This window comes from Cydia pomonella, chromosome 3 (assembly GCF_033807575.1).
Source record: "Cydia pomonella isolate Wapato2018A chromosome 3, ilCydPomo1, whole genome shotgun sequence".
Classification (NCBI taxonomy): domain Eukaryota; kingdom Metazoa; phylum Arthropoda; class Insecta; order Lepidoptera; family Tortricidae; genus Cydia; species Cydia pomonella.
This window is the reverse complement of record NC_084705.1, coordinates 6,899,077-6,911,325: the sequence shown is the minus strand read 5'-3', so window position 1 is coordinate 6,911,325 and position 12,249 is coordinate 6,899,077. Positions and strand designations below refer to the sequence as shown.

Genomic DNA, 12,249 nt, shown 5'->3' with positions numbered 1-12,249 from the left:
TAGATTGTTTAAGTATCAAAATTACGTTGAACTAAGTCGATTTTCAGAGAAATTGTCACTTGTTTTGAAGTAAGTTCTGGAGAAAATTGATTGCGTCTAACTTTCATTCAAATAACTAAATTCAAATTTATAATAAAAAAATGTAGTTTATTAAAGTTGAAGTACAGGATATGTGTAATATAAAATTACCATTTTTAGCAGTCCAAACTTTACGAAATTTACAAATAAGATCAACAAAATCAGTGCTTTACGCGCGTTTACCTAAACGTCCATCAGAAAAACAATCATTACTAATTAAATGAGTCTATTAAAAAAAATTAAAGATAACAGGACGCGCTAATAGAAACCAGTACTTGTTATTTCTAATAGTTAGCAGAAGTTGTACAACTTCATCGACTAATCTGTGAATTTGACATTGTTGCGACTAAAATCGATAACAGCCTCTTAACTATTCCTTTTGTGTAGACCACTCTCTGTTGTCAAAATCATCCTATTCCTAGACTCTAGCTATCATGCCATCAGTTAGTCATATATGTAAAACTGCTCACTCGTTATCTCATACGCCCAGTAATAATAAAGAGTAAAAAAAATCTTTTTAATAACAATATTTATTTAAAGTTTAAATTTATATTTTTTATTGAGCTTTGTACACTTTTTTAGTACCTAATGTCTAATTTTTAATAAAATGACACAAGTACATTCATACTGAATATTTATGACAATTTAATAGCTCACTTTTTATTAAATTTATGTCAGTCCTGTTGCATTCCTCACGCCATTTTGTCTTCATACTTGAAATAATTTTATTTCATAAGAATTAAATTGATAATCGATCTTGAACAAATTAGAAGAATGTCGGAAATATAGTATTTTTGCGTACTATATATTTTTTCAACAGTATATAGTACAGAGAGCCAAAATATAGTACAATACTATATAATATAGTACGGTTGGGAACCCTACCCTCGTTGCACAATGTACAATACCTTGCATAAGGGAAGAAAACGGAGTCCTGAATAAATCTGTCATCCAATTTGGTGCGGACCTTAGTCTCGTACCTACTTATTTGCATTTAATCTTGTAAATTGTTCGATTTGATATGGATTTCTGTTTTGATATGCATACTAATGAACAATAAAAGTCACAAAATTTATTGTTGTTGCCTAGGTTTGTCATTTTAGCCATTCAAAATCAATCATCAATTTGTCACTGTACACGTTATAATCGTTTTGTGTAATAACCTCACCTCACGACTAATTTTTGACGTTCCCCAAAGACCTTTTCTGTTTTTTGCAGGGTGACAGCGGTGGACCTCTTATAACCGAAAATTCAGACCACGTCTATGAACTTATAGGTGAGTTTTATATTACCTACTATTTATAAACTGTAGGTAAGTACATTTATTTATATATTTTTATGGATGTTGGGAGCAGTTCACCTACTCGCGTTTTCACAATTATATCGACCGAATTATATAGGACAGCCCTCATATTATGCAGAAGATATGGTTAGTCCCGCAAACTATATCCTTTTACCAATAATTGAAATAATCATATCTCAGAAGTTACAGCTTTTCTTCACTTAAACCTACTTTAAAAAAATACAATATATCGATAAGCATATGGAATATAATATTATAAAATATCATTAATTGTATTATAATTATTTTAAAGGTAATTAAAACAATTTTTTCACAGGTATCGTTTCCTGGGGCTACGGTTGTGCGAGGCTTGGGTATCCGGGTGTCTACACGAGGGTCACAAAATATCTGGACTGGATCAGAAACAACACCGACGATGCCTGTTACTGTAGGGATCAGTAGAGTCTCCCTTTGGGACGTCTTATAAAACCTCAGTGGAGACCAATAGTGTTCTTTTGGAACATCAGATCAGACCTCGCTTTGGATGTTGAAACTCATTGGAGTTTCATTGGATAGTAGTTGTAAATTACTTTCATAGCTTAGTTATAGTAAAAAAATAGTTATGTATTCTAAACGACAATATATTTTTAGTTGAGACTTACATATATTGCATTTTATTATAAAATTTTAATAACTTAGTTAGTTTTTGCTAAAAAACGAATTGATCGCAAATATAAAGCAGCCTCGTGTAATTTTAAAATAACTATAAATTAATCCGATTATTCAAAATTTAAAATCAAAATTTAATGTCTGGTATTTAGACGATGGAACCCTCGGAGGCGACCTCGATTCCGTACTGTCAGATCTCTCGACGATAAAATTAAAATTTCAAGCAATTGGGCTAGAGCTAAACTACAGCAAATGCGAACTTTTTGTTAACAACGCCTCCTTAAATTTTTCGGTTATAAAACCAAAATTTGACCTACTTACGCCAAATATTAAAATAATAGACAAAAGCTCTCTTTGCCTCCTAGGGTCCCCCATCTTTGAAGAATCCTATCCAAATTTCATTTCCGATACTACTTCTAAATTTCAAAATTACAAAAGTAGTCTTCTCGAAATTAGCCCTCATTTCGCTTTATCTATAATTAAATTCTGCCTCTTTGTTCCAAAATTAATGTACGTACTTCGCTGCTGCCCTTTTTCAAAATTTCAAAATTTATTAACACCACTTGACGACTTGATCAAAAGCAATTTAGAATCTATTTTGAACTTGCAGTTTAGCGAAGAGTCCTGGACCCAGGCATCCCTTCCCATTCGTCACGGTGGGTTAGGGATCCGCAAAATTTCAAGTGTCTCTACCCCGGCGTTTTTATCCTCCGTCCATAGCTCAGCAACTCTTGTAGGTAAAATCCTAAGGGCCTGTCCTTCAAACTACGAGATTGCTGGCTTAACGGACTCTAAAAACGCCTGGTCCATTGTCTGCCCGGGTAAGGATTTCCCCGAAAATCTAAATTCGCAAAGGACCTGGGATGACATACAATGTAAAATCATTTACGACTCTCTCTTAAGCCGCAGTACAGGTTCAGCACGCGCCAGACTATTAGCAGCAGGTGCTAGGGAATCCGGCGCCTGGCTACACGCCTTCCCGTCGGTACATACCGGTACCTTCCTGGAACCGCACACTCTGCGCGTTGCTGCCTGCCTGCGACTCGGCGTCCGGGTCTGTGCCCCACATAGGTGCCCCTGCGGCACTAACGTCGACGTCCTTGGACACCACGGGCTCTCTTGCCAAAGGAGCGCCGGCCGCTTCTCCCGACACGCCGCGCTCAAAGATATTCTCCGCCGGTCTCTCGCCAGCGTCAACGTGCCAGCTCTACTTGAGCCCGCCGGCATTTTAAGAGACGATGGTAAGAGACCGGACGGAATGACACTAATTCCGTGGAAGATGGGACGGGTGCTGGTATGGGACGCCACTTGTGTAGACACCCTAGCCCCGTCTCATCTCCACGGCACATCTGCTAAGGTCGGCGCAGCGGCAGAAGCAGCCGAAAATTTAAAAATGACCAAATATAGGGGTCTCGGCGCCGAATACAATTTCATACCTTTTGGCGTCGAGACCCTTGGCCCGTGGGGTCCAAGTGCCCTTAAGCTCTTTAAGGACCTTTCAAAAAGGTTAGCAGAGGTCACCGGCGACCGCAGAGCTGGCAGCTTCCTCGCTCAAAGAATTAGTCTTGCAATACAGCGAGGAAATGCTGCCAGTATCTACGGCACCATGCCGCAGGGGGATATTTTTTAGTATTTTATTTTAAGTTTAGTATTATTTATTTTTAGATTTAGGTTTTAAGTTTTATAGTGTATTCTACAAATTGTATAGTCATGTTACTCGAAATAAATATTTAATAACTGATATCTGATATGAATAGCTATATCGCTTATATTTAAAAGATAAATAAATCGTTTACAACTCACGTATTTGTATGTAAATGTCTTTTTAGTTGCATACATCTATTTTAGAGCCCTGCATAACTAGTCGCTAAGCATCTTACTTGCTTGACCTGCTTAGAAAAGGCTCTTGCCAGAGTCTGGTAAATAAAGAAGACTGACAGCCCCAATAAAATGCCGTGATAATCGACTATATTGATGAATTAAATATTATTTTAAATTTTAGTTAATTCCGTACATATGAGAACTAGTACATATGAGAACCCTATGGCAATTTATAATTTCAAAACGTTAAATTGGACTTGACTGGTCGCAGTTTCAGACACAAAAGCACAGAATAAATAATAGTACTATTTACAAAAGTACTGTCGAGGAAATTGATTTTTTATCAATTTGTGGTTCATGTAAATCTGGTTGTTATATACTTATGCTAAGAGCTGTCCAATATAAAGTGAACAGTAAACTGCTGAATAATCAATTTCCTCGACCGTACATTTAAAGCATTTTGAGCCCTCAGAAAAGGCTTAAAAATCTTGAAACTAGATTACGCCATTTAATAATAATATACCTAAAATGCCTTTACTGTGCTTTGATTGTACTTTTGTGCATACGATAGTGGCCAGTGAAGTCGGATTCTACGTTTATAGGTCATAATATGTAGTAGGTGACAAATTGTATATGGCTTTAATACGTTTCTACATAAAATTAAAAAATAATAAAAGGCCGCGCGAGGAACACGGTGCTGTATGGGAGTTTTTCTTCTTGAATATTTACTAGTCTCTACTGTTGCATATTAAGTGCAGGGAGCAATGACCTCCACCTAGACCGCAGCAGACGCAGGACTCAGTTTCCCTTTGGGATGCGTGCGCGTCTTCTCAACAGATCTCTTGGAAAATACACAAACCTCTCGAAATTATTAGTTAATCTAATTTAATTTGAGTTTTCATAAGTGTCTGTTGTGAAATACCTAGTAGTGTATGGTTCTTTTCGTGACAGTGAATGAGTTTCGAATAACAGGCAAAAGCAGCAGGCAGGATTAGCGTTCGATAATAATAATTATCACTAAAGTGACATTAGTAAATTGAGATTTTCGGTGTGAAAAGTTTATAATACCTATTTAAATCGCTGCTAGCTCATTTTCAATATGTTAAAGTGGAAATTTATTTTCTTAAGTGCATTTGTTTTAGCATTCACAGTAAGTAATTTTTAGTTTTTGTTATTTTTTTATGAAATTTAAAGTTACTGACCAGATAAATGTATGGATTTTAAGGGGGTCCCTAACGCCAATGACCTTCGATCTTAATCCCAGTTTTCTAATGTTTTTGTAGCTTATCATATTAACAGCAACGGCTGTAAGCAATATAGTATACCATATTTACTTCAAAGTTCACTGTCTTCGAGATATTTGGCATCAAATTTGAACAATTTTAGGCCAAAAAAACTGGTTTACTGGTCATAACTTTTGTGTTAATTAGTATAAAATTAAAATCCCTGATCAGTTTTTAGAGACGTCAAAGACGAACTCAAATGTGTAGATTTCGTATATGTAAAATCCTTCACAGCAATCTAGTAACGAAAAAAGTGTTTTTGTAGACAATGTTTAAAAAATATATAAAAAAAATAAGTGTTCATTTCTCTAAGATCCGGCAGACCAGAATGGAGATAGAAAATTGAACAACCGATAGACATTTGTCTTATAGTTATATCTATAGTGCAAATGTAGGAGTAACGACTCAAAACTAGTCAAAAATCGATGAAAACCGCTGGGAGCCCCTTAACACCTACTCCTTATGATTGAAAGGAAATCCCAGAGCCAGGGTTAGGGACTACTAACGAAATGCTTTCAAATGTTTTCACATCCTGTTAATCATGGCTTTTATACTCGGCAAATACACACATGTCATATAATAATTAAAATTTTCTTTGAAATAGATAAAGGCTGATGAAGAATTATTAAAGAAAATTCAAGACGATGAAGATTATGAAAAGATACCTAAATGCAATTGTCGTAAGTAGATATTTTCTTATTTGTTATAGTATACATATTTTATTCGAATAAAATATTACTGACATATATAATATAAATATGTAACACTTATTGTAGTTGTAAGTTAGGAAAATTAATAATTTGTAACATGTTATACCGTTTTCCATGCATCATTATTATGTTTCATTTGAAAGAAACACAAGACCGTGACAATGCAATAAATGTCCAACAAATTTAAGTTATTGCCAGTTTTTAGGGTTTCGTAGTCAACTAGGAACCCTTGTTGTTTCACCATTTCCGTCTGTCTGTCCGTCCGCGGCGTTGCTCACGATCACGGGATCATTAGTGCTATGAGTAGAAAGCTGACATTTGGCATGGATAAGTATGTAAATCAATCATGCTGATAAAGTAGTATAATAAAAACTATAAAACATTTTTTTCGGCTAACTACCTCCCCTACACGTACCTGTGGATGATTTTTTTTGCTTCAAATCTATGGTTTGGGGTGTCGTTGGATAAGTCTTTCTAAACGAAAATGTTTTTCAGAAACTTTTTTTAAATAAAGTAGTTCAATATTTTCGTAATTTTAATTTTTTCACCATGGGTCCAAGAAAAATGTAATCATTCTGAAAGTAAAGCTTAATAAAGATATTCAGTAAAAACTTTAGTGAATTTGATCGGTTAAGGTATTTTTGAGTTATCGTCAAAAGTCTTCCCTTTTTAGATGACTACGTAGAAAAAGACGTAGATACAAAGCGCAGCGAATTAGTCCCTTTTGCTTGTGAACTTGTCATGTACAGTCAGCTGCAGACAATAGGCATCCCCCTGCATAGATATTTGTATGCAAAGGTGCTAAGCTAATAGTATTTCTGACTAATGGAAGCTAACAGTTTGGCGGTGTTCATGATACTTACTAATAGCCCCCGTGACAGAAGGGTAACTACGGAACCCTGCACTCGGCAAAACCTGTCATGCTCTTGGCCGGTATTTACTATCAAGATTTTACATAGTAATGAGTACCTACTTATAAAAATAGAAAACAAATGAGTTAAGAGATACTTCTTCTATATTGCGCAATAACGGTATGAAAATATCTAAATAAATTAGTTGTAACATCAAACCACTAAACTAATAAACAAAACATTAATCAAAAAAACTTTCCACAAAGTTTCGTATATTTTGATAATAAATACGATATGTATTTTAAGGATGTGGTGAACGCAACGAAGCTTCCCGAATAGTGGGTGGCGTTGAGACGATGGTGAATGAGTTCCCCTGGATGGCGCGATTGACGTATTTTAAGAAGTTCTACTGCGGTGGCATACTCATCAACGACCGCTATGTGCTTACTGCTGCGCACTGCACTAAAGGGTACTACCACCTACTAATGAGTAAGATAAAAAAATAAAATAGTAATAATTACACCATGGTTGGTGCTGCCTCTGCGTGCGTCCCACAGTCCCATAACATGGCAGGGCAATATCCACTCAATGTACTTACAAGTATAGCGTGATCGTCTATACAAAAACAGAAAATGTTTTTCCACTTCTAAATGTTTTTTTAGTATGAAAAACTAGGTTTATAGGTTGTCCTTGTTTTTCAAAATTTACAACACAATTTTTTTTTTCAAAAAAGCGGATCATATAGCTCTATATTATGCTGAAGCGATCGACATTAAAATCAAAGTGATTTGTAAAGATTTAGTTAGTGGAAACCGTTACTTCCCGAAATAGAATTTCATAAAGGAAGTACCGTTATTTCGTTTGGATTGGAAAACTATACTTCCATCTTAACATTGCATTAAATTCTCGAAAGCGCGTGAGGTCGTTCTTCTAGTGTAATTATTTAAAAATGTAAATTCAGTTCTTCATGTGGCACTTCAATACTCGCCTTTGGCTTGTGAAAATAGTTACTTAGAAAATGGGTCGTCATTTATGATTTTCACAATCCTTCAAGTCCTTTGCACAATCCATGATATTGCAACCTGTTTTTATTATTCTTTATTGTATTGCAGTCATGCTCATTATACATTAGGTGTTACAATTTGAAGATGGTGTAGGTACATGACACTCTGTAAGGGCACTCAATATTTCTTACTACCACTACTCCGTTGGCTCAGCGACCCAAAATGAGACTTGGCCTCCGACACAAGACAGCGCCACTTTTCTCGGTCCTGTGCGACCTCTCGCCAATTGTCGACTCGAAGCTCGCGCAGATCCGCCTCCACCATGTCGCTCCAGCGATACCTAGGGCGTCCGATAGGACGTCTTCCTGCTAGGCGACCCAGGTACGCTCTTTTCACGTTCCGATCTTCGTCCATTCTCAATATTTCAATATTTCTTATGTCTAGGTATTTAATACTTATGGCAACGAGATCTATATTTATAACGTTATATTTTATCGACGTTTATGCAATTAATTTGATTTGATGAACAAACTTATGCCCTTTTTATTTTACGAGGTCTATAACTTTTCAAAATAAATTGTTGACCTACCATTTCGTCATTTATTTAATTGATTTCGCCGTAGGCTCTGAATTTTAATTTTATTCCCGTACCTATATTAAAGTGAATACAAAGCTAATTTAAATATTAGGTAAGATTTAATTAAGCCTGACAGTAACGTGACTGACTTGCAGATAACACAGGACCTAAAAAATATTTAGTTAAAATCCTTTGTGATTGAAAATTGTAATTTTTAAGCTTGAAGCTATTCATAGATATTGGTTGGGGTAATTTACCCACTAGGGTATTCACGGTATAAATCTTATTTTCAGGCTGATGTGGTTTATGATAAAAGTGACCCTGGGCGAACACAACCGCTGCAACGAGACCTCGCGCCCCGAGACGCGCTTCGTGACGAGGATCGTCGCTCACAACTTTACATATGCCACTTTTCGACACGACATCGCGCTGCTCCGTCTCAACCAGCCTGTCAATATTACTGATACGATCAAACCTATCTGTCTGCCACATAGTGACGGTAATATCTGAATCTGACGTACTTAACTTCTATAAGTATATATACGTTATATTTTGACCCGACACATCGCGCTTTTTAACGCGCTTTTACGATTTCACTATATAAAGTGTTTATTTGTAAGGACCTGTAAAACCCGTAGTTTTGAAGACCTGTAAGTTTTGATGAAAATGCAAAATATAGAATGGATGCAGTTGGTTGACTCGTCGAGTTGCCAATAGAGCGCCGTGACAAAAATCGCAAGTTTGGTCTGGCACCCGATCCATCACACGCACAACTTTCACTGATTTCGCTTGCACCTATCAGCGTGAGGCTTCTTTTAGGGCCTATCAAAATAAGATTAAAAACGCATTTAACCGTTTTGAATCCCGAAGTGATTTCATAAGTGCTCCGTGAATAAAGTTTTGGACGGAACTCTAAAAATTTTACAAGTTTTTAAATCTTAATCGGGCTGATAGGTTTTAAGGCAGAGATGAGCGTACAAAAAATGTCTATCCAAGTAAAAACTAATAACAACTAATTTTCAATTTTGTTCAAAACGCATTGTTTAATCTTTACCAAAAACAATGTACTTGACAGATGACACATACGTAGGAGTGAAGGCCATAGCAGCGGGCTGGGGTTCAGTAACCGAGCAGAAGAACCACTCCTGCGTGCTGAACGACGTGGAGCTGCCCGTCCTCAGCAACGACGTCTGCAAGAAATCCAAGTACGAGGAAGCCATGATAGCTGACGAAATGTTGTGCGCCGGCTTTCCTGATCAAGGAATGAAGGATACTTGTCAGGTGAGATTTAGATCTACAAGTAGGAAAGCAGTTCAGCCTTAAATGTCCTTGGTCAACGCGACCCCATAAGCCGAATTCCATGCACATGTGAGTCGTTAAATATTTTTCGAAGGTCCAATTCCAGTCACATAGTGACGGAATTCCTGTCACATTTATTTCCAAAAGCTGAAGGACATTTTAATAAGTCACAGACGGTACATAATATTAGTACCTACTGAGAGTAATGTTCCATAGATACTAGGTAATTTATGGCTGAAAGACTACAATTACCCATTTTATATACTATTTTTTAATATACTAAGTCGGTGGCAAATAAGCACACGGCCCGCCTGATGGTAAAGCAGTCTCCGTAGCCTATGTACGCCTGCAACTCCGGAGGAGTTACATGCGCCCTCCCGACCTTAACACTCCGCACCCTCGTTAAGCTCTAACAACCTTACTCACCGGCAGGAAAGAACATAAAACTATGAGTATGGTTATAAGGCTGCGGTGTTCTCTAAGGTGGAGGTACTTCCCCAGTTGGGCTCTGTTCTAGATCCGGAATGACATCTTCTGTGATGTGCCCTACCACACAAAGCGAGATGACATTCACAGTGCTCATACCTCTCTTTTGGACGTAGTTTTAAGGACATACCCGGGTCCGACCGGATTACTTAAAGTTACATTATATATTCCAGGGTGACAGCGGTGGACCGTTGGCAGCCGAAAGGAAAGACAAACGCTACGAGCTTTTAGGTAAAAAGGCCAAATTCAACACTTCCACTATTATAAACACATCACGTATGATTTTTTTTTATTAGAGGGCCTACCGCCAACATTAAAAAAATACAAAATTGCTATACGAGTATATCTCTCTATGGCTCTTGCATATTCGCGCAATGCAGCTCTCCGAAGTCTCCGATTATACAGAACAACAAAAAAAAGCAACCTTAAGCAATATTTATAGGAATATAATAAAATTAAAAACCAAGGTACAGTAACTCGGACCGGTTCGGTCCATGGGGTCTAATTCCCTAAATGTCTGTTTCCACGAATGTCTATTTCCCTGATTGTCTATTTCCACGTATGTCTATTTTCCTGATCGTCTAGTTCCACGAGTGTCTATTTCCCTGAATGTCTAGTTCCAATGCCTCTTTCTGCGAACGTCCATTTCCACGAGTGTCTATTTCCCCGAATGTCTAGTTCCAATGCCTCTTTCTGCGAACGTCCATTTCAGGGAATACGTATTTACACACTGCACCCACGGGGTCCCAGAGACCCAACCCGTACCGCGAAGTACAATACATGGAAATTTGCTATCTCCCTCCCTATCACACTCGCAAAAGGGATGCAAATAGCAATTTTTCGGATTTCGAACTTCGTGGTTATGGCCCTGTCCACCTGGCCTGTGGCTGCCCGACAGTTGTCTCCATTTAACCCGCCACTCTTGGACTTTTCTGGCCCAACGGTTATCGGTTTTTCAAGCTATATAGCCTGCCCATAGGTAAGACGGTTATTGATAATTATTTAATAATGGTTTTATCGAATATAATAAGCTAAAATTAGTCCAAAAAGCTGCTACGCTGCGGCTACTTTTCCTCAAGCGGCTTTACTATAAATAAAGGTCAACCATTATATGTGGTAATCCTCATTTTTGGCTGACTGTACTAATAAAAGAGGTAATACACCTATCTTTTCTTTAAGTTAATTGAGAATTTGCTTGAGAAAATACCACGGTAATAGGTGCCGTTACCTTATTACTGGTATTGCTAAACGGGTAATAAATCATGGAGAAGCGATTAAAAAAAACAACTTTTATTTCAACACTAACAGCTATTCTAGACTGACTAGACGTTCAGGGAATTGACGTATGACGACTAGACATTCGGGGAATTAGGCTTGTAGACACTCGTCGTTTCAGTAAATGGACGTATGACTACTAGACATTCGGGGAATTGACGCAACTCGACTAGACATTCGGGGAATTAGACCCCATGGACCGAACCGACTCGGCCATGCCATATACCTTAACACGCATAAACACCAATTGGACGTCACACAGACGAACGTGTTTTCAACAGAAGGCCTGATCAGTCCTATTTCCTTTTGATTCTTAAGTATTCTATTCGATTTGAACTCGGATGGATTTAAATATACTTATTTCTGTCTGAAATTTTGTATAATCATATACTTACTACATATATATATATATATATAATCATATACTTTACATGCTTACGAAATATTAGTGACGACAGACTCTTTCTGCATCAATTTCAGGAGTGGTTTCGTGGGGTATCGGATGCGGGCGCTCCGGTTACCCTGGAGTGTACACGCGGGTCACCAAGTACCTGTACTGGATCCGACATAATGCACGGCAAGGATGTTTCTGCTCAGATTAATCATTTATATATATTTACCACGTATATTGATTTTAGCGAGAAGAAGTTGCACATTCCATCTCTTCCCACACGACATAGCTCTACTATTTTTTGGATTCGCTTGTACACAATACTACTATCGTCTGCATTCTCATTTAAGTACAAAAACATTACACATGGTAAATACCCCTTCCTTTTCTAATAGTATTTATAATCGAAATCTTATATCTACACATTATAATAAAAACAATAAAAAATGACAAAAATACTTCTTTAAATCGGTCCCGTGTGTTTTAAGGGGGCTTGCATAAACATGTTAATAAAAGACATAAA

At 37.2% G+C, this 12,249-nt stretch overlaps 1 protein-coding gene across 1 annotated transcript in view; it reads left to right on the top strand.

Moving 5' to 3' along the window:
- Nucleotides 1-12,154, top strand: part of LOC133516621 (vitamin K-dependent protein C-like) — a 42,469-nt gene extending 30,315 nt beyond the window's left edge. The window contains exons 5-15 of the mRNA XM_061849635.1: nt 1,297-1,354; nt 1,698-1,818; nt 2,933-3,270; nt 4,032-4,039; nt 4,959-5,000; nt 5,738-5,813; nt 7,001-7,163; nt 8,569-8,774; nt 9,351-9,556; nt 10,234-10,291; nt 11,816-12,154. Coding sequence (XP_061705619.1) covers nt 1,297-1,354; nt 1,698-1,818; nt 2,933-3,270; nt 4,032-4,039; nt 4,959-5,000; nt 5,738-5,813; nt 7,001-7,163; nt 8,569-8,774; nt 9,351-9,556; nt 10,234-10,291; nt 11,816-11,937 — 1,398 coding nt within the window. The 3' untranslated portion in view covers nt 11,938-12,154. The remainder of the gene's footprint in view (nt 1-1,296; nt 1,355-1,697; nt 1,819-2,932; nt 3,271-4,031; nt 4,040-4,958; nt 5,001-5,737; nt 5,814-7,000; nt 7,164-8,568; nt 8,775-9,350; nt 9,557-10,233; nt 10,292-11,815) is intronic.
- Nucleotides 12,155-12,249: the final 95 nt, after the last annotated feature.